The following is a 22,649-nucleotide window of genomic DNA, read 5'->3' on the forward strand; positions in this document are numbered from 1 at the left end:
TGGAGCCCCCAGCATAAGAAGGACATGGACCTTTTGGAACAGGTCCAGAAAAGGGCCCCGAAGATGATCAGAGGGATGGAGCACCTCTCCTATGAGGACAGGTGGAGAGACTTGGGCTTCTTCAGCCTGGAGAAGAGATGGATCTGGGGAGACCTTATAGCAGCCTTCCAGTACCCGAAGGGGGCCTACAGGAAAGCTGGGGAGGGACTCTTTATCAGGGAGTGGAGCAGTAGGATGAGGAGTGACTGTTTTAAACTGAAAGAGGGGACATTTAGATTAGATGTTAGGAAGAAATTCTTTACTGTGAGGGTGCTGAGACACTGGCACAGCTTGCCCAGAGAAGTTGTGGATGCCCCATCCCTGGAACTGGCCCTGTTGGATGGGACTTTTGAGTAACCTGGTCTAGTGGGAGGTGTCCCTGCCCATAGCAGGGGGGTTGGAACTACATGATCTTTAAGGTCCCTCACAACCCAAACCATTCTATGATCTGTGGTCTAATAGATAACAGGAAATTGATTGAATGGCAGGTGCTAGGCTGGTTGCATCTACGTATTCAAAGTAGTTTTATGCTGAAAAATACTTGCCTCAGTTTCTGTGCCTCTAAATTTTTTTTAGGTCTGGGTTGTAACTCAAATAGACTGAGACAGTTATTTGATGCATTTTCTGTAGAGCTTTTAATATGTCAGAGAAATTATAATTTGTTAATATTTAGCTATGATACAATGGTGGTTGTGTTCCCACAAAGCTCAGTAAAACAGCAAGTTCACTTTAAATGCTTCGGAGCAGAATATTGGCTAGCTTTATCTTTTTTATGCTCGTATATCATAACAAAAGGTCGCACAATCATAGACTAAAGGCTGTATTCTGAAAACTTGCTCTGTAAACACACTGCATATTCCACAGATAGAAGGAGGCAGTGCAGACCTCAGGAGGTATACTTTTTGTTGAGAAGAGATGCAAGCAAACACCACCTGAATTTGAAAAAGATCTTGAAGAGTATCTTGTGCACTCCTTACTGAAAAACAGTATCATACTCGTCTTTTTTGTGTTTGTGTTCTTGATTGTCTTTTGCTCCCGGTAAATGATTTTCAGCTCAAGGTCTTTCTCCCTTCTTAGATATCCACTGAAGAAATGTCTATTCTGTCATCTCAACTAGTTAATGCTGCATTAGCATCTTTTTGGAGCAGTACTTTCACCACCGACCCAGACTACTGGTTGACTTGGAGGCCTCTACCTGCAACAGAGGAAAAAACCTTTTCTAAATCACATATGAACTGTTCTATGAAGGTTTGTTTCTTCTGACCTAATCAAACAACTAGCCTGAATACTCTTATTAAATGATTTAACAGCTTTCTAAAGCAATACTGTAAGTTCTAACATAGTTAGTGCAAGTTGCATCTGAACAATCTAACTCTTAATCTCTTAATTTAGGGCCCAGGTATTTTGACTCGAGCCGTTTTCTCAAAGTGCTTCTTTGAAATTCTAACTAGCAGCAGCAAGACAAGCCAGTGGGATGTGAGTGGGCTTCCTGTTCTGTCGTCATCCCATGTGACACTAGGAGAGTGGATGGAGAGAGCACAGCAGCTTCATGAAGTCAGCACAGCACTGTGGACCAACCTGGCTGTCTCTTCAATAGCAGATTTTAGGTATTAAGACCTCTGTTCCACATACAAGTTGTTGAAATCGGGCACGTTACACAAGTTTGCTTACCGTGTGTAAACTTTTTTCATTCCTTTGCCTCCAGATACACAGATGCCAGGCTACAAGGAATAATGCTAGGCAGACAACTCTCTGCCCTGGTAGATCTGGTTCCAGTGGATCTTCAAGAGGAATTTTTGGAATGCTGTGAGAAGCTGTACCTCAAGGATCCTGTTGCATATGAGTACCTTCTCAAGATACTTAGAAGCATTACTGAGCAAGAGTTACTTCCTAAAGAATTCCTGTTTCTCCTGCTCACTTGCTTGCAGCAGTTCTTTGGGGAAGGGCTTAAGGAGTTACCGGAGACAGCTTGGCGAGGAAGCCTCTGGGTGAATATTGGTTTGGTGCAGATCCAGGTGTGGCTTCCGCAGACCAGGTTTGATCCAGCTGTTAAAAGAGAATACAAGCTCAAGTATACAAAAGAAGAGGTGAGTGTGGAGCTGGCTCTTACCTCTGTAATGTGTAAAACCCCAATGTAAAGGAGTTTGGCTTGGGTGTTCTTGGGCCAATCTTTAGTCATGACTTTTAAACTGTATAATTATAATTCCTTTTACTGTCCTCTGTGAATCACATATTTAAGAATTTTCATTGCAATACACATTCATCACACAATCTTCACAAACTTTCCTTAACATAAAAAGAAAAGAATTCCCCACACCAAAATCGAAATAACATCATCACAACACCAAACAAAAGTGGACAATTTACACACAATCCCCTCCTCATCCCTTCACCACAATTACATTAATAGAAATTCCCACAATCATTCCGCACTTTGCTCTCTAGGTGTGTTCAGTCCATGTTTTGCCCATTACCTCTCCCGATTACTATCCTTATCTCAAATTCCTCATGCCCCATGTTGAGCTCCAAAAAGGACTGTGGTGGGTTGACCCTGGCTGGACACCAGGTGCCCACCAGAGCCACTCTCACTCCCCTTCTCAGCTGGACAGGAGAGAGAAAATATAACAAAAGGCTCGTTGGTCAAGATAAGGACAGGGAGATTACTTAGCAGTTATTGTTGCGGGCACAACAGGCTCAACTTAGGGAAATTAATTTAATTTATTTCTAATCAGAGTAGGGTAATGAGACATAAAAACTAAATCTTAAAACACTTTCTCCTCCCCCCGAGTGGCACAGGGAAATGGGGATTGGGATCAGTTCATCACATGTTGTCCTGCCACTCCTTCCTCCTCAGGGAGAGGACTCCTCGCACTCTTCCCCTCCTCCAGCATGGGGTCCTTCCCATGGGAAACAGTTCTCCATGAACTTCTCCAACATGAGCCCTTTCATGGGGTGCAGACCTTCAGGAACAGACTGCCCCAGTGTGGGTCCTCCATGGGGTCACAAGTCCTGCCAGCAGACCTGCTCCAGTGGGGGGTTCCTCCCACAAGTCCTGCCAGGACCCTGCTCCAGCACAGACTCTCCACAGGGTCACAGCCTCCCTCAGGCACCCACCTGCTCTGGCATGGCGTCCTCCACAGGCTACAGGAGCAGGTGGATACCTGCTCCACTGTTAACCTCAATGGGCTGCAGGGGGACAGCCTGCCTCACCATGGTCTTCACCACAGGCTGCAGGGGGATCTCTGCTCCAGCACCTGGAGCACCTTCTCCCCCTCCTCCTTCACTGACTTTGGTGTCTGCAGAGTTGTTTCTCTCACGTATTCTCACTCCTGTCTTCCGCTACTGTTCCACAGCAGCTTTTTGCCCTCTTCATAAATGTTATCACAGAGGCACTACTACTCTTGCTGATGGGCTCAGCCTTGGCCAGTCTTGGAGCTGACTGGCATTGGCTCTGTCGGACATGGAGGAAGCTTCTAGCAGCTTCTCACAGAAGCCACTCCTGTAGCCTCACCACTACCAAAACCTTGCCACGTAAACCCAGTACAACCTACTTGGTTACCAAAACCGGAACCTCAGAGAACGGTTTATTCTTTCCTTTTTAGTTATACCAGCTGGAGTGTGAATGGAAAACAAATGATTTGTCATCCCAGCTGCACACAGGAAAAAGTATTGAAGACAAAGCAGTCAGCAACTATATTCATCCCCATCTCAGGTAATGTCTCAGAATTTAACTCTTCCAGATTGGAAACTTCATCTTTGGGTGCTTGGACTCCAAAGCTTTTTTTCCACAGCTTAACAATTTTTGTATTTTTCTATAGAAATAAGGGCTGCTGGTTTAAAAGTATCATTTTGCATATTGAGGTGGTAAAGAGAAGTACAGAAGCTGCTCTGCTTAGTTGCAGTGACTAAGGAATTATCTGTACACGCTTTGTACTGCTGTAACTACAATTAAAGCAGTGGCCTTCATGTCTTGATAAAATTGAAGCTATGCCCAGAAGTGAAAATAAAGCCATACATCTAAATTATGATAATTTCATTAAAATGTGACGATGTTATTAACAAACTGAAATGAGATGGAATGTGTATCTATCACTGCACCTTCTCAAGGCCTTGGCAGATGCCAGTGCGATTTTGCAGAGTTCTTGGACTGGTTTGTACTGGGTAGAAATCTCCAGATGTGTATTCTAGCACAGCCTTTGCCAATGGTGCTGTGAATGAATTAAATATCTCACCACATATCTCACCGCGTAGAGTACACTGTTGACATTCAGAATTTGTAGCCATTGTTGGGTTTGTTTTTTATTATCTGAGGGACTTGAGGAGGAAATTTAAGTGAACAAAGATTTCTCCTTTGTGCTGCTTTCCAGGTGTTCCCTGTGCACAGATAAAAACTTTGTATTATTCATGATTTTCCACTATTAATTGAAGTTTCCATTTAAATTATTAGACACATAGAGGATCTGATAGATCTATGCTATTGCTTGAAGAGGACAGTAGTCATTGAAAGCAAGTTCTGAATGTCTTGAGTTTTATCAATTGCTTCCAGTAATACTACTTTTTTCTTAATGCTTACAGACCTGTCAGTCAACAAACAAAAAATTAATTTAAGTTTGCTGAAGTGTTGAGGAGGTGAGGGGGAAGAGCAGAGAAGTACATATGCGTCTTATATGGGTGTTGCTTCTTGGTTTTTTCCTTATTTGCTATTTCACACAAACTAGCAGAATATTTCTGATGAATCTTTTTATGTATCTAACTTACGTTAGGTAAATATAAGCATGTTCATATGAAATGTTTATATGTCTGAATTGGTCAATGTTATTTCTCGACAGACTGTTGCATGAAAGAATGCAAAGGTTGAAGGAGCAAATAAGCAATCTTTCCAGAAAAAAGGCCTTCAGGCCTCCAGCTCCACCCTATGATTGCTTATACCAGGAGACTCACCAATACATCAACAGCATAGCACGGGTTTCTACAGTCCAAGATCTTTTAGCCCGCCTTCTGCAGTTCCTGCGTGGGGGAAGACCTAAGTCACTCCAGGCAATACAAAACCTGTTAAATGAAGAAGCATCTTGGCAACAATCACACCATCAGTTTAGAAAACACCTGGCAGAGGAGTATGCTGCATTCCCTGATGCCATCATTCCACTGCAAGCTGCCATCTTACAGTTGCAACATGGCATGCGATTAGTGGCTTCTGAAGTTTACGCAGTGCTCAAAAGTTTTGTGCATCCAGCAGATCTGACCAACCTCCTCACTTCTTTGTTGACATTCCCTTCTGTTGGCCATGCCTTCCCCACTTACTTTGCTCGTGCAGAAGTTTTATGCTCGGTGAATTCAGTTGAGGTCCTTCATGGACTTAAAAAGTTTTCTCTGAAGCACTCTGAAGTAGAATCTGAGGGAGTAGAGCAGCCTTGCCCAACTCTGGAGCAGCTCTTAATGAATGCTTTGTTGCGTCTTCGATGCCATGTGCTATCCAGAGGAGAGATGGACAAGAAATCTCTGCAGCTTTTTAGACATCTGTGTCAGGTAGGAGCTGAATACCAGTGGCCAGGATTCGTGCAACTAAACTACCTTGTCCCCAGTACAAGAAAGACATGGATCTGTTAAAGCATGTCTAGAGGAGGGCCACACAAATTATCAGAGGGCTAGAACACCCCTTCGCTGAAGAAAGGCTGACAGAGTTGGGGTTGCTTAGCCTGGGGAAGAGAACGCTCCAGTGACACCTTGTGTCTTTTGAGACCTTATTGTGGCTTTTCAATATTTAAAAGGGGTTCATAAGAAGGACGGAAAGAGACTTTTTGCCAAGGCTTGTAGTGATAGGACGAGGTACAATGGTTTTAACTGAAAGACACTAGATTTAGGTTGGACATTAAGAAGAAATTTTTTATAATGAGCGTGGTGAGACACTGGAACAGGTTGTCCAGAGAAGTTGTGGTTGCCCCATCCCTGGGAGTGTTGATGCTCAGGTTGGATGGGGCTTTGAGCAAACTGATCTAGTGGAAGATGTCACTGCCTATGGCACGAGGGTTGGTACTAGATGATCTTTGGAGGTCCCTTCCAACTTAAGCTATTCTATGATTCTGCCTCAATAATTGTCGGTATAATGTTCTTAAATTTTTTTTTTCCATTGAATTGATAAAAGATAATTTTAACGTAATCTAAAATATTGCATTAACTTGTTTGGATTTATCAAGGCATAAAATCATACCCTGTGATAGTTACCAAAGATGATATTTATTTAAAAAAAAAAAAACCAAAACCCAAAAACACACCAAAAAAACCCCAAGACAAACTTTGTAAAGAGTTTCGTTATAAAATGGTTAAGAAAGGAGACTAGAACCTGTCCAAGCACTCTGTTACATACTGTTTTCTGTGCTTTTTCCTCATTGGTTTGTTGAGAGGGCAATTTAAAAATTTACCTTCAGATTAGATGGCTTTGATTTATACTGTTGTAGACTGTAGAGGAGGAAAGAGCCAAACAAGATAGATGCTGCCCCTTTGATGAAATACGAGGTGATTTTAAACATTAACTTCTGTAAAAGCATGCTGCTTTGTGTTTCCTTAGGCAATTATAAATGAATGGGATGAACAGGAACGCCGTGCTCAAGAGCAGGAGGCAATGGAACGCAGCCTGTACAGATACAGGAGTAAAAGTCATGGGAAAGGACGGAGTGAGGAAGAGGAGGAAGAAGAAGAATTTAGGAGGAGATTTCCCCTTCACGAAAAGGTAGCAACTGTAACTGACAAAAGCTGTCTGAAATAGCTCCTGGAAAGACATGCTATAAATAAAATGAGATGAGGAATGAAGCAGTTATTCCTTCAGCCAAAAGTATATTTTGACAGAAAGGTATTAAGTACTGTGTGTTTAGTTTATTTTCTCTTCTGCTTTTAGAAAGTTTTTGGAATTAACTTCTGGACTCGAACTTTACTGTGGTTCAGCTGAATAACTCCAGGTTACTGAATGACACTATCATTAGTTATTTTTTGTAAAATTCTGGAGTTTGATTCATTTAGCAAGTAAGGTCTGTTGAGGTTTAATTACCCCTGAAGAAGTCTAATCTCCTTGATTAAATAAAGCTGTGAGATTTTTTCAAATTTAGGTGGCCTGCATTACTGTATGATTTTTGAAGTGTGTCTTCACCAAGCAACATTGTGCAGTACAGAAAGGCATGAGACAATTATGCGTGTTGGTGTGTTGTTGGGATGTAATAGTTCAGATCTTCAAGTGACCAGTCAGCGTTGAGGTGGTTTACAGGCAGATATGACTGGTGCTGCTTTCCTGAAAGAGATTTAGTTGGCAGCAGCTCAGGGCTCACTGTACTGCCCTCTTGCCTGCTGTGCGTATGCCCTTAATTGTTTTATTCACCTGTGTTCTGTTTCAGACTGGCGTCTGAGCTGTGAGGTCGGCAGTGTATCTGTATAGCGCCAGCTCCAAAACACCAGTATATTGTTGCAATGACAAAAAAGGGATGTGGGGAAGGTTAGGCATTAAAGGAAAAAATTATAATTGACCTTTGGTTATCATGTAATTTGCAGGACTTTGAAGATATCACAGCTGAGCCAAGCCTAGAAGAAAAAATGGAAACTGAAGATGCATCGGAAGATCAACTGGAAGTTGATAGAGCCCTTTTGTCCAAGAGCTCTATGCAAACAGTAATGATGGTTCATCAACAGTTGTGCTTAAACTTTGCTCGATCCCTGTGGTATCAACAGAGTGTGCCTTCTCATGAAGCCAAACATTATTTCAGTACATTTATTTCCTGCTATCAGACTGGTGCATGTCTGGTGTCACAATTCTATCCTTTAATTGGTAAGATTGCTAGCAATATTTCAGTATGTTTCTTCTCTTCCATACTCTCATCTCATTGCTTATGTGTGTCATATTCTTATATCGTTGTTATCCCAAGCCTTATGTTATGTATGCAGGAGGAAAAAATAAAAGAACTTTTTCTGTTCAACTGAAAAAAAAAGAATTAATAGTATATGTGATGCCTGCCTTTTTTTTTTTGCTTACTAGGTGCTGAAATGAACGATAGTCTTTTGGGAAGCCAACTTATAGTTAGCACTCTTCTTCGCAATACCTTTTTTGAGGAATTAACTTCGGATCTTGTGCTGCAGCAAGATGGCCCGTATGACTTCTACCAGCATCCTAACATTCAGCAAGTCCGACAGTGCCAACCTGTACTTGATAATTTTGCTAAAGAAGTAAATGGGCTACTGCAGGAATGGCCGGAGCATCCAGTACTTGTGCAGGTAAAGACACCTCAACAAGCGTCAGGGGAAAAGCAGAACATTTCAGAAGTGCGTTTGTGTGTAAATATGTGTACAGATATGCATAGACAAGTGCACACATACACTTGCCTAGATGTTGTCTGTATTACTTACGCAGATGTTTTGAAATCATACCTGTTTCTTCTTAAGAGGCATTAGGTATTATTAGCTGTTCTGTTTTACTTATGAAATGTTAAGTGGTATGCGCTGCCTACTCTGATCTTACATCTTTAAACAATCTTCAACCTGACATACTGCAAAGATTCTTTAGGTCTTCTGCTGGTCAGGCTCCTGTTTTTTTTCCAAAATGCTTTCTTTCATAGTGCTGTAAAATGGATATTTTTGGTTCACTTACGGAGCCTGCGTGGCCCTCACGTTATATTTCTTAGAGTAATGCAGAAACTCAGAATCAGTTAGACCTTTGCATTAGATTATTCCTGCTCCTTTCCCCGAGTACACTGGCCTTCACTGAACTGCTAGTGAGCTTATACTAAGACGAAGAAGCGGTGTAAAATAAAAAAAAAATTAAAATCTTATCTCCTGCAGAGGAGGGTTATACTAATACAAATGAGCTTAATTTTATGACTGCTTCTGTTGAAGATCAGTTACTATAGGTTGAATGCTTATTTTTTTATTCTGCAGCTGTTAGTTGTGATGGACAGAATCCGGAGTTTTGCACTCTCTAGTCCTCTCTCAAAGTTCCTGAATGGCTTGGAAATTCTCCTTGCAAAGGCACAGGTAAGAAAAGAGCTAAGGGAAACTTTTATTTTCTTTTGTGCTTCCTTATTTATATGGCATCATGATAAAAACAACTAAAAGCTGTCTGCGTGCCAGGATCTGGGGAAGTGAACTTGCTCCATGCCATAAATTTGAGATGTAGGAATGTAATCCAGACTACTGCATGAGTCTTGCCATGTAAAAGACTTAATTTCTGGCTTTGTATAACGGGGAACTTTTTTTTTTCCAGGACTGGGAGCAAAATGCCAGTCGAGCTTTGTCCTTGCGGAAGCATCTTGATTTGGTCACACAATTGATTATTCAGTGGCGTAGACTGGAGTTGAAGTAAGAACTGTCCTTCCCTACTGCTTTTTTCTTAGATACTGTAAGCTTTCATCTTCGTATGGAGACATATTCCTATGCAGAATTGCCTTAATCATAGAACATGCGTCTCTGTGTGTGTGTCTGTCCTAGTAACAATGTGGGGAAAAAAACCCCTGCAAACCAGCAGCTGTACTGTCTCAGAATGAGCACGTCCAGCACGTGGTGACCCTATGTATATGCCTGAGGAGGAGCAGGAGCAGGACAGATAACTACAGTACTTCATCCTAATATTTTCCAAGTGTTCTCCTGTTTTCATCCTAGTGCTTACTGAGCTTAGACTGTTTTGTCTATTTAACAACCCCCATCAAATTTTCCTTAAAAATTATTGTCTAGTCTCCTGTTAAGACCATGTAAAGCTTTTATATCCACAGTATGCCATGATTAGGAATTCCACGAGTCTACCTCAGGTTTTGTGAAAAGAAACTTTTGAACCTTGCTTGGACTGGTTTTGTTTGACAGTCACTTGTTCCTGCATTTCTTCTCTTGTGTTTAGTAATAGTGGCAAAGCAGTGATCCTCAAGAGTTGACTGTGTATATTAAGCGTATGTGCAGATGACTCCATCCTGTAAAATTTTCCTTTAGTAGAAAATCAAGTTTATGTTGTCTTGGAACCCAAACTACACACAATATTTTTGCTTTATTTTTTCTTCTCTCCCTTTCCTTATTGTTTCCAGTTGCTGGTCAGTAAGTTTGGACAATATTATGAAGCAGCATGTAGAGAAATCCACAAAGCACTGGTTCTCAATCTATCAGATGATTGAGAAGTATGTTCAAGAACAGACAGAGGCAAACACAGAAGGTAAGTGCTGTCCTTATATGAATGTGTGGTGCTGTTCCAGCAATTACTAAGGATACATAATTAAGGTCCCAGATGCCAGAGTTTGACAATGCACTTTCAGGTGTCGTTCTTGAACCCTCTGCCCTATAATAAATTCTATTACTGTACAGGGTCTTTCATATAGAGCGAACTTCATGTGGTATTTTATTTCTGGAACTACCTGTGTGTCTCATAGGGCTAACATTTTAAGTTGTGTAAAAAAGAAAAAAAAAAAAGTCTGTAAAATTCATCTAAAAGAAAGAAGACCTGTGGTAACTGTATGTCATGCACATATGAACATTTCAAACAGATTTGGAAGGTAGGAGGCCTCCATCTGCAGCCGGAAAAGGCACCTCATTTTTTTTAACTGCACAAAGCATAATTCATATTCCAGCTTAACTGCTTTTAACATTCTGTATATATAAAGCCTAAAGAATTCTTACAGTAAGTATGTTTTGGTACATGCTGTTCTTAGCTCTTAGCAAATCTGTCTGCAGTTGTTCATGTTACATAAAATAGAGGAAACAATATAGCTCTGTCCCTTGCCTCCCCGAAATTTAATGAAACTGTAAAGATGAAAGTAGCATCCTCTGGCATGAGGCAGGGTTCTTACCAATCTTGTGACTAATTAATGCACGTACTTGACGAGCTTCAGATCCTTGTGGTTTTTTACATCTACAAGTAGACAGCATGTTGTCTTCCATACGTAATGCTCTAAAGACACTGTACCATTCTCTGCCAGATTCTTCTAGGATCTATTTATGTCTTGATGATTTTGAGGAGTTAAGGAATTGGCAGTGACCAGTTTATAATCTGGCTTATCATGACCAAAGAAGCACTCTGAAATAGGACATGTAGCTGACCTCAGTTGCTATCTTGCTGCTGCCTCTCTTGTCCCCTCTCCTTTCTTCCAGTGTGTTGTTTCTTGGTTTTACTTGTTATAAAATCAGAATTTTCTCCCACGCCCCTTTCCTATTTTGTTTTTAACCTTTCCTAATAGAGACCTGATATTTTGCTGGAAGTTTACAAAGAGCAGACAACAATTTTAATGTACACGGTGTTTTTTTTGTTTTCTCCTCATTTCCTTCTAAACTTCTGGCGCAATGTTCAGTAACTGAGCAAATGGATCTGAAAACACTGGTCAGCACACTACAAGCTTTTATTGAAGGATCCACGCTGGGAGAGTTTCATGCACGACTTCAAGCACTACTGGTTTTCCACTGCCACATCTTGCTGATGCCTCAAGTAGCAGAAAAGGGTGAGTTGTTAGTGTTACATGTGTTGAGTCTTCTTTACAACAACCTGACCATCAGGTATTTGAGACTTTCCAAACAGATCAGTAAGCTCATAAATACAACACAAGCCTATACTGCTGTTTTTCCCATTTTCGTGAAATACTGTTGGTCAATTTACCCCATCTTTTGGTGTTGCTAAGCTTCATGATTACAGAAAAAAAAAAAAGGATGTATTTCTCCTCTTGATACTGAAGAATGTCCTGTTTTAAAAGAAGCTTGTTATTGTCTGTCCCTTCTAGATGTTCTGTGCAGCATCCTGTGGAATCTATACAATTATTATAAGCAGTTTTCAGAGTGTGTTGAGGCCAGAATCACCGAACTTCGCCAACCTATAGAAAAGGAACTTAAGGTAAAAGGAAACTTTGCTCAGACACTATACTGCCCAAATCAAAGGAACAGTGGAGCAGATATTATTTGAATTTGTATATAATAGCTTTGTTGGCCACTGAAATCCCTGCTGCACTTCACATTTTCCTCAGGAATAATTTATTTTTGAGTTGGGGGGTAGGTTGAAGTCTTTAACGTTTGATCAGTCTCATTTAGCCATGGAGGTTTCTATCCAGTAGTGAAGCCCCTTTGGATTTCACAACATTTGGCTATGCAGCAGTTTTAGCATAAATATATTAATAATCTATAATATATATTAATAGAATAAGATGCCTGTGCAATAGTTTGCTCACTTACTAAAATGTCTTCCATTTTAAGACTGACAGATGATCATAGTTTTAAAGATCATCTTTTATATGCAAATACTTCATTGCAATAATATAAGTAATCCCATTGATTATTTATTTTCCTAATAGGAATTTGTGAAAATTTCAAAGTGGAATGATGTCAGCTTCTGGGCTATAAAACAATCAGTTGAAAAAATACGCAGGTAACTCAGAGCTTGGAATTAAGCTTCATATTTGCAACCTTCCTTCTATGATTTCTCTATGATGTTAAATTTAAATGCAAGAATATTTCTTCTGCTCCTAACACAGTGGAAACATTTATTTCCAGCTGCTAAGAGATTGGCAGGTTTATAAAACACAGTTAACATTTTTGTGCTCCTTTGGTAATTAGGACTCTCTTTAAATTCATGAAGAAGTTTGAAGTTGTTCTGGGTGAACCATGTCGGCCTGCCTTGGTGGAGATTGGTAAGGAAGAGCAGCTGGACTGCTTGGAAAAGCAGGAAGAATCTGAGAACAAAGAGACCAAAGTTCAGAGACTAAACAACACATTAAGAAAAATTCTGTCTGCTAGAACAGATGTTGCCAAGGTGACTGTATTCTTTATTCTAAGTGTGGGAAGGATATTTTATCTGTTCTCATTTATATATTGCTTTTCACCGATATATGCAGAAAAATCTTATGTAAGTGTCAAATCTGTTGAATTATGTCATCAACTCCTTGGTCTTATTTGTGTGTTCAGTGTTATGAAACACTGCGGATGGGTGGGAATGCAGCATGGAAAGACAAGCATGTTCTGTATTGATTTGGCACAATATCTATGCTCTAATATAGAGATGATAGCAGTTACATATTTCATCTCCCAAGTTGCCTGCATATTGTCTGCAGCAACTTATTACTTCCCTACTAGTGCAGTAATATGGACTGGAAGTTGAAATTATTATTATGCTTTTTTTTCTAAACAAGGACCCAGGCAAATGATTGCGTAGCTGTAGGGTTTGTGTGTATATATGCGGTGATTAAATATAAAAATTATTTTGAGCTTGAATTCTGATAGGGCAATGCACTACATTGTCATGTTTGCTGTTGGCTGACAGCTTGTGTACTGTGAACGTTTGCCTTGGACTAGCTGATATGTGGTAAATCCTACTCCACACTGCCACTGTTCAGTATGTCTCTAAGTTGTCCAGCTCAGAGAGGAAGTCAACTAATTTTCTTCCTGAAATAAATTCCTATTCGCATCCATTAGTTTTTGTTAATAAGATGCAATGATAACTCATGAGAATTTGGGGGTGAGTGGGAAATGCTCAGTTACTCTTAGCTTCCAGGGCTTTGAGTTTCTTCAAACCAGGAGGGTAGGTGATCTTGCTCTTGTCCTGTGACAGGAGGTAGAGTGAGGAGGCAGAAATCTGATGCAAATCTAATGTGTTTGGTTTGTTGATTGGTGGTTGGTTTGTTTGTTTGCAAGCCTGTTACTGATAATCAACAGGGCTGTTGGTTTTGCTTGTTGCAGTTTCATGTTGTCTTCATTCCTTAAACAAGATGCATGCAAAATTAAATTGAACAAACCCTAGGGATTAGCTTTAGACATGCTGGGGGTTTACTTCTGTTATTAAATAATTTCTATTTGCATACTGTTTTTGTTGTTCTTTAGAAGCGCAATTTAATTTGTGTCTAGTGAAAAGAAAGTGATGGTGTTCTTGTCTAGTGCCCTGAGGGCATTAGTGATTTAGGTTAATGTGCCTTTGAGCTTGGAAGGCTGAGGAAGCTGACCTGCAGCAGTGGTAATCTCTATGAAAGAGGTAATGACAAACACCTAAGAGAGTAGGATCATAACATCTTCCATTTGTTTGGCTGTTTTCAAAACTAATGTATGCCTGACATACATACGTACATCCATACATACATATATATATAGATATGTCGTGATTTTCCTCAAGTGTTGGTGCTAAAGTGTTCGAAGGATCACATGGGCACGTTTTGGGGTTTCAGATGAATGCAGAATTTAGCCCTTGTTTTTGCAGCAGTTTACTCTTAATGGTCAAATAAGACAGCTTTGAGTATGTGTATGTAATTACACTGTTCCTTCTCTTTTTTTTTTTTTTTTTTCTTTTTCATCAGAGGGCACTCCCGGAAGAATGTCAGGATGGCATTACATTTCATACAGAATCTCTTCAGCATCGTCTGCCTAAGCTTACTAAAAAAATGAAGAAAATGTGTACAACAGTTACAGAAAATAATTCATTCTTAAGCCTGGTGGAAAATCTTGACCAGTTCACAGGTTAAGCATTCTTGTGATTTCCATACCATAATTGACCTCCATAACATAAATGGAACAAATCAGGAAAAAGTGTGGATATATAGTTCCCTTCCCAGACAGGCTTCCCGTGGCTGCTTTGTGTATGTTAAATTTTCGCATCTCTTACCTTTCCCTGCTGTCTTCTATACAGGTGGTATCATTGTTTCTGTAGTTGAACTGCAAAACTTAACATTTGATCAGACAGCAGATAAGGAGAAGCAGAAATCAGAGGCAAAGCACATTCAGATGCAAAAGCAACGGGCATTGTCAGACCTCTTTAAAAGCCTTGCTAAAACAGGTGAGCTTTGACTAAAAATGTGTTTGGTTTAAAAGTACAGAGTTCTTAAGCATTTTACTATTTTTGCCAATACATCTAAACCCACCATGATACTATGTTCTTGAAGTTGTTGAGCCACTAATGTGTAGAAGTGTTTAGGTCTGTCTGTCTCTTTGTTGATGATGAGACCTGGTGTGTTAGCCCTTTCAAATACCTTCTGTTCTTCTTACATTCCATTAGATGTACAACAGTAGCTTTTTTGAAGCAGAAATCTACTTTATCTCCAGTCAGAAGTCGCTGCCCAGCTTTTAGAAACAAGAGGGAAGCTCATTATCTTGTATCCGTTCTCTGATCCAGAACTGAAATTAAGTTAGCTTGTTAGAATGAGAGCCCATCTCTCCGTTAACAGTCTGGTAGAGATCAGATTGACAGAGGCACGGTTGGGCCACGGAGACTGAATCGTCTGTTGATGGGAATCATTGGAGGCACCCCGTTCAGCAGCCCAGTCTCCATTGCTCCCCTTGCTAGTTTTAAAATAAAGGACCCCCCCAAACTATTAATTGTTGCCTTTTCCTTTGGTGTTAGGTTAAATTATTCATCAACTGTTCTTAGCCACGCAGCAGTTTAGAAACCAGCAGAAGTAAGCAGTCTTGTTAAATAAACAGCTGTGTAACAGCATTCTGCTAAGTCATAGGCAGAAGCAGAAATTAATGTAGCTTTGCCAATTTTTTTCTTCATTTTTGAAGAGAGTTTAGTGTTTTGGTGCTTCTCTTGGAAGCCATAGCTTCTGGCCTGCAGTAATCCTAAGAACCTCGCAAAATAAATACAAACAAATAAATTTGTTCCTCATGGTTGCAGAAGGAAGCTTGGAAACATGAAGGGGTCCAAGAAAGCAATGATTTTGATAACAAACTAACTCAGTGTCACAACACTTGGACAGTAAATGAAAACAAAAACATCCTAAATGCTTTCTGGGAGGTGGGAGGAGGCTTCAGTTGTAGTTTTGAGTGTGTGTCGCTTCTGCTACTTTAATGAGTTGGTGTGTGTTCTGAGTAAGTAGTTCCCAGAATATTAAGGTCCTTTTGGATTTAGATGACTGCAAACACAGGTGAATCTAAGTGGGCGGTTTCACGCGCACATACGCTTCTCCTTTGTTTTGCATTTTTTGCACTCACTGGTGCCAAAGGAATATCTGCCGTTGCTGCCCTGTGAAGTTTGTGCCGGAGGAATGGCATGCTGTGATTTAATTAACACGTGGGACTTGATTTCTTTATTGGGCTCTGTCTTTGATTTCAGGAGATACCTTTATCATCTTCATCTGTCAGCTTTTTCATGTCTTAAAAATGAGGTGATGATCTCGAACTCAGCTTTCTTAGAGGGCCAGGAGCAATGAAAATGTTGTTCTTAAGACTTTGTTCTCCATTTTGTTTGGAAAAATGGCAACATAACCTAAACAGCTAATGAGTATTTCTTACAAGCTGTGCCTACTTCAGGATACTTTGAAAAGAAGGTTTTAATTGGCTTGAGAAAAATGAGCATGTTTAATCCAGTTTTAAAAATAGCTAAAATAACAGTCTTAAAACTGAGTTTTAAAAGTACACAGCTGTAACTTTCTCAGGCTGTAGTCTGCCTTACAGGTTCAAGGCTTTTTTTGTTTTTTCTCTCACCAACCTCCTTTATACGCGCAGGTTTACATCTGTCTTACTTCAGCTGTTTTCTTCAGCTACGTTCAGCTGAAGGTAGCTAAGCCAGGATTTGTTCTTACCTTACTTACAAAACTTGTCAAAATCAGACAGCATCAGGAAAACAACTACATCAGAAGATTTTATATCTTAATACCAACTGTATGAGTGACATTTTTCATATAAAACATTGAGGACATAAAAGGATGTGTGTTGAAATGTCATTCCAGGTTTGTCATACCGGAAAGGTCTTTCTTGGTCCCGTTCAAAAGACTATCATGAAATACTCTACCTTCGGCCGCTGGACTTGCGTAGTGCCTTAGGTGTAGTAAACTGTACACATGAACTGGATGCCACGTATGTACACAGTATTTTCAACCCTTAGATTGTATGAATTGTAGCTATAATATATAGAACTTCTTGCACATGGATTTAAGTTAGAATTTCTGGACTGTAATTCATTTAGGATTTTACATATTGCCTTCCCTTCCCTCCAGTTACTTCTCAGTTTGAAAATCCCGTACGTTGTGTCCTGGCATGTTCAACTGTGTGAGGGTTTTGTTGTTGTTTGTTGTCTGTTTTTTTTTTTTTTAATTTGCACTTTTGAAAACTCTACCCTCAGTTTCATTGTTCCTGTGAATTAGATTTCAATTAGCCCTCCACCGTCCAGCTTTGCCAGGGATGCTTTGCTAGCATCATATTAGAATTAGACTGTAATGATTTTGTTAAAGATGAGTCGTAATTTACAGGGATTACTTAATTGTTTTGTCTTCATTGAATAATGGAATATTTCAGGAGAAAATACATAGACTTCAAAGGGGGCATTTCTGGAAAAACTTACCTAGAGGAAAGACGTTCTTTCAGATGTTTCTCTGTTATTTTTCTGGCAATAAGTGATTTTTGCCATTGAGTCATGCTGGTTATTGTCCTCCTCAGGTGTAAGGACTTAGCTTACAATATCTTTCATCAAGGCCAAAATAAAGGCTCCCCTATCAAGCTGGAGTTAGCTGCGTGGGAGGAATTAAAAAATAATAAATTACTATTTAAGTGTTAAATAATATTCAGTGATAGAGATTTTGCTGCTGTTGCAAAATGTTTTCTCTAGACTAAAATACTTGTGGATAAAACAAAGAATTACAAGATCAATGCATTTGCAAAATAACAAATTGTAAGCAAATTTGTTATGTTGAAGAGCTGACTTGGTGGTTCCAGTGTGCTGAGGTAATGAAATTATATACCTTTCTAATATTAGACTTTTTTTTGTGTTCCGTCAGGTTGCTGACGGAGATTTCTTCTGCCTGGGATGGATGCCAGAAGTACTTCTATCGGTCACTTGCACGCCACTCTAGGCTTCAGACAGCATTATTAGCACCTGCCAAGGTATAACACCAAAGTAAAAATGGAAATCCTACTTCTGTTGACTTTATTTTACCAGCTTGGAGTGAAATTTTCTAGTAGTAAACAGGTGGTGTGAGAGCATGCTATGTTCTTAATATGGTACAAAATATGGTATTTTGGGGCCAATCATTAAATGCAGCGTTTTAAAACCTGTTGTTTTATGACTGAACAATACTAGTTTAGTGAATTAATTTAACACTTGTTAAATGTACAATATCTTTCATCCCAACAGATCCCAAATTGTTACTTTTTGTGCATGAAGGAAACTCAAAAAATGCTGAATCAGATCTTGTTAGGAAAACAAAACCAGGATTTGGTTTTGCTCATGGGAAAAAAAAACAACTGTTGAGCCTTATAATTGGATATAACTGGAGCCTGTGCCAAACACAAAAAGTGCCAATATATTTCTTTGCTTAAAAATTGGTCTAAAATCAGTACAAGGAACAAGTGAGTCCTGCCAAATCAGTACCACTTTTCCAGTATTCCAGGAAAAAGGGATCTCTTCCAGATGCTGCTCTTCTCACTATGCTTCACCCCTTGTTTTACAACGTGATCTTGTCAAGCGTCACAGCTGGCAGTGGCATAAATAATGGAACATAGCTGAGATTTGTTTTGCTCTGTGTTGGGAACACGGATTGAAAGTAATTGTCAGTACATCTGGTGAAATGAGTTGTGGAAGTGGTTTTAGCAGTGGTCGTGAATGTAAAAATTCAGGCTGGTATCTCTTTAATCATCATTTATGTAAGGTAGCTTTACTATTGGAACTAAATTCCTGGTAAGAGTTGCTGCAGTGGCGTGCAATTTAATATGACTGTTGTTGCAGAAGCTACTTGAAAATCAAATTTGTATGCAGATTATATGGAAGATGCAGAAAAATGAAGATGCTTGTATATAACTATAATTTTTGTTGGTATTTTAAGGCTTGTTCAATTAAACAATAGCCTTTCAGCCTGCACAGTGAAATGAAATAGAGGCACAGAGAATGTTGTTGTCTGCTTATTCATCTAACTGTTCCCTCTCACTTTTTTCTGTATCTGTTTTCTTTAGGATATTGGACTAGGTAGCATTGAGCGATGCAAAGGATTCACTGCACACCTCATGCAGATGCTTGTCAGACAGAGACGATCTCTTACTGCATTGACAGAACAGTGGATCTTACTGAGGTATTTTGCATTTTCCAACGTTTAAATGTTGTCAAGGAGTTTGACAGTAAGCAATTCAATTCAAGAAAAATGGAAAATAAGGTAAAGAAAATAAAATTCTTCCCTCTACTTCCCCATTTCTCTCCTCCCCTCAATTAAGCCTAGATATAAAACATTTTAGGAGATGGGGAGGAGCGAAAAAAAACCCAGGGGTTAGGTATTGTTTATCCTGTCATTGCAGCCAATAATTTGGAATCAAAATAGTTTGGGAAAAACAAGTTAGGCATACGTGAAGACCATGAAATAAATAATTACTTCAGTTAACTACAAAGTTAAACCTATAAATTGTTAAATCTCTCTCATGTGGTATTGGCCTAAGTGGATTTTGGCTCTGTTCAAGTTGTTGGTTTGATTTGAAACAAATAAATAATCTGGATGAGACCTTGAGCCAATATGAAGAAACCACAACAGCTTACAAAAAAAAATTCTAGAAAGGTAGGAGATGCTAGATTTTGTGTCAAAACTGTAAAAGGAAAAGTGTAGAGGAAGGCTTGCTCACTGGATGTGATTTTTCACTACATTGCTTGACTCACCAGTTTCACTGGAAACTCCACTGTGCATATTTGTGCTCTTCACTATTGTAATCTGTAAAACTTTTTGAAGTTGAGTCAGGAGCGATTTCCTTTGTACTGGGAGGGAAAGCTAGACTGGAGATTAGTGATGCAAAATTTATGTTAACCCTAGGAAACCTAGAAAAAACAAACAAACAAAAGCCCAGAATACAAGCCCTTGACTTTACAGTTGCAGGAATAGTGACTTACCTGCATTGTTGTGACTTTCATTGTGAATCATATTAAGCATTTGTTACGAGTTGACTGTTACACAGCACTTCAGAGCATCATATTGTGTTAGAATCTAGTTTGCTTTTATAATGCAGGAAAATGAATAATATTTGAGCGTCGGGCCAGGAGTTTAAGGATTGTTCAAAAGCATGATGTAGATCCTGAGAAATCTCACAAAGCCCTGTTTTCAGGACAGTCCAAACATGCAATGGAGAGAAAAATTCAATAATGAGGAAAACTTTTTTTTTAAAAAAGACTATCATTTTAGCTCTTCCAGAAAAAGTTTTTACTCCCACTGAGTTCACATTATCTAGAGCTTTTTCAGTGTAAAGTCTCCATTTGCTTTTCAAAGGGGAGTATAGCATAAAACTCGGTGATTGTAACTTTTCCTTCTTTCTTCTTAACCAGGAACCTTCTGGGTTGTATACAAGAGATAGATTCTAGGTTGACTGCTGACAGAGAATATAATGTAGCATTTCCTCCTCAAGACGGTATTCAGCGCTGGACTGACAAACTGCAGGAACTTTCTATGCAGTGTGTGATGGCTCTCGAGGAGCTGTCTCGGTTTATACAATGCTGCCCAAAAGAAGAGTTAACAAAGTGCAGTGACAATGAAAGGACAGATGTCAAAGCAAATATTTGTCGGAGTTCAGGACCTGAAATGGGAAATGTTTTTACGGGAATACCTGACCTAATTCCCTCAGAGCTAAAATACCTGACTCCAGTAACAATTGAGAACCTGCCTCCTGGATGCAGGATGCGAAATAAGGATCAGTTATGGCTGCAGCTAGCTACGCAATTGACGACGATGCTGGCAAATGTGAAGGCAATCAAAGCAGAAGTGGACAAAATAAGACAACGGTCACGTGAGACCTTGTTTTATTCCTGGTGAGTTCTACATGTGTGTGAAATTGAATCTCTCTCACCTCATGTTTTATGTTCATATCAGATGTGTGAAGTCATCTTGAAAATATTTGCCTATGCATATCTTGAAAAGTGTGTTCAAAAGTGTTCTTGAAGCTTGTTTCCATTCATTTTTCTTGCAAAATGCAATGCCTGGCTTTTTAAACAAATGTATGTGTCTTCTCCCACTCCCATGACACGTCAGAAAAAAATTGGTCCATGTCAGCTTCTCAGTTTGTCTTTGGTTTCCTGGGATTTCATCCCCATAGCTCTTTAGTTAATGGAGTGAATTTCAAATGTAAATTTAATGAAGAAATTTCTATTTTAGAAGAAATCTATAGCCTATTTAATAATAATAATCCTCTCATTTTCTCTCTGCTTCAAACAGTGTGAGTGTAAGTGGGACATCTGCTCAGTGTCAAACTTTTTATTAAATAAATTCCAAATGGAGATCCGTTGCCTCCCCCTCATCTGTGTCCCAAGCAAAGGTTTAATCTGAAGTTGAACTGTTTGTTGTTCTTTCAGAATCATGGTATTTCTTGTTGCAGGAGAGATTTTGAAGTTTGCACATCAGCAATGAGTTGTTTGCTGGAAGCCTCAGCTCAGTTACAAGCCATAGAGTCCCTGTTCCTTCCAAATGGGGAAAACAGGCAAGCTGTAAATCAGGTGGCCCTAATCAAGAGCCTAAAGTACATACAAGAAGTAGTTAATAATACATCTGCAGATTTCACAGCCTGGAGAACACAGCTTCTTGCTTCCATGTCAAATTGCAGTGGTAAGCACAATTCTTCTCTGCCCGTTACATAATTTAGATAAATATGTAAGAATTCATTGCTTTGGTTATTGCAGAAGATGGCTCCGTGTTCATTCAGATAGCCAGAAACACTTGATGAAATGCAAAATTGCAAAATTTAGTCCAGACTTAATTTGTGCAGTAATATTTTTTTCCGCGCCTTAGTCTGATGACAGATCTTACACCATAGTTGTACGTCAGGATTAGCAAGGAGATTTAAGTAGAGCTATGTAGTAAAAATTGCATATTCCTTATGCTCCTTGCATAGGGGAACATAGTAATGTGTAATTCAATGTGTTGGGTTTTTTTTGTAAAACTGCCTGTGTTATGGTTCAAAAGGAGATCAACAGTCAGATGAAGAGTTTGTGGAGCACTTCTCAGGAAAAGTGGAAACTGTTATCCGTGTTGTTCTGTATGCCATCCAGTGTTTGGTAGAGAGAAAACAGAAAGATGGAAAAGAGGAAGAAAAGTCTTCAGAGGAAAATGGTAAGTTTGTTAACTTAAGGGGGAAGAGCGGAGTTTAAACTATGCAAACCTAAAAATTCCTTAAACTGTGTGTCTAGCAGAGGTACCAATACACAAGGAAATTGCCATTTTAATAGAGGATATCTGTTTAAACAGATAGGATGGATATTTCTAGATGGCTTGCTATAACATTTTTAGAACATCTGACTTGATTTTTCTATTTTTTCATGTATTTCAAACAAAGAGGATGCAGCCTCATTTGACGGGATTAAAGCAGGACATATAACTAAGCTTTTGGATGAAGATCTGTCTGCTGATTTGGATTCTTTGCATGTAGAGAAAGCAGTTTTAGCAGTTTCAGAACTCCTGGAGAACCTGAAATCTTATGGGGAAGATTACACTTCAGATAAACATAAGGTAAAATTGTTCTTCTCAAGAGTTTTTGGCTTAGGGATCTCAAAAGATTTGGAATTGTGGACTTTGGTTAAATGTGCATTGCTTCTTACTGTTTAATACCTTAGAACTATGGTCTAATGTGACAAATTACGGTCAAATATAGATACTCTTCTATAGAGCAAAAGCCAGATGTTCCTTTAATAAGAAGGAAGTTCTAGTTTTTGTGAAAATCTAGAAAAAGCTCCAGAAAGCTTAGAG

The 22,649-nt window shown here is 39.3% G+C and overlaps 1 protein-coding gene across 1 annotated transcript in view; it reads left to right on the forward strand.

Annotated features, from left to right (window-relative positions):
* Positions 1-22,649, forward strand: part of MDN1 (midasin AAA ATPase 1) — a 105,158-nt gene that overhangs the window by 63,995 nt on the left and 18,514 nt on the right. The window contains exons 59-82 of the mRNA XM_074581141.1: positions 1,117-1,287; positions 1,432-1,646; positions 1,745-2,126; positions 3,642-3,751; positions 4,869-5,565; positions 6,605-6,766; positions 7,576-7,849; positions 8,057-8,292; positions 8,953-9,048; positions 9,278-9,372; positions 10,086-10,210; positions 11,340-11,486; positions 11,763-11,872; positions 12,327-12,400; positions 12,589-12,784; positions 14,316-14,475; positions 14,645-14,791; positions 16,683-16,809; positions 17,727-17,832; positions 18,898-19,013; positions 20,243-20,722; positions 21,286-21,512; positions 21,870-22,016; positions 22,240-22,412. Of these exons, the coding sequence (XP_074437242.1) occupies positions 1,117-1,287; positions 1,432-1,646; positions 1,745-2,126; positions 3,642-3,751; positions 4,869-5,565; positions 6,605-6,766; positions 7,576-7,849; positions 8,057-8,292; positions 8,953-9,048; positions 9,278-9,372; positions 10,086-10,210; positions 11,340-11,486; positions 11,763-11,872; positions 12,327-12,400; positions 12,589-12,784; positions 14,316-14,475; positions 14,645-14,791; positions 16,683-16,809; positions 17,727-17,832; positions 18,898-19,013; positions 20,243-20,722; positions 21,286-21,512; positions 21,870-22,016; positions 22,240-22,412 (4,773 nt within the window). The remainder of the gene's footprint in view (positions 1-1,116; positions 1,288-1,431; positions 1,647-1,744; positions 2,127-3,641; positions 3,752-4,868; positions 5,566-6,604; positions 6,767-7,575; positions 7,850-8,056; positions 8,293-8,952; positions 9,049-9,277; positions 9,373-10,085; positions 10,211-11,339; positions 11,487-11,762; positions 11,873-12,326; positions 12,401-12,588; positions 12,785-14,315; positions 14,476-14,644; positions 14,792-16,682; positions 16,810-17,726; positions 17,833-18,897; positions 19,014-20,242; positions 20,723-21,285; positions 21,513-21,869; positions 22,017-22,239; positions 22,413-22,649) is intronic.

The sequence above is a fragment of the Larus michahellis genome, chromosome 3 (genome assembly GCF_964199755.1).
Source record: "Larus michahellis chromosome 3, bLarMic1.1, whole genome shotgun sequence".
Lineage (NCBI taxonomy): Eukaryota > Metazoa > Chordata > Aves > Charadriiformes > Laridae > Larus > Larus michahellis.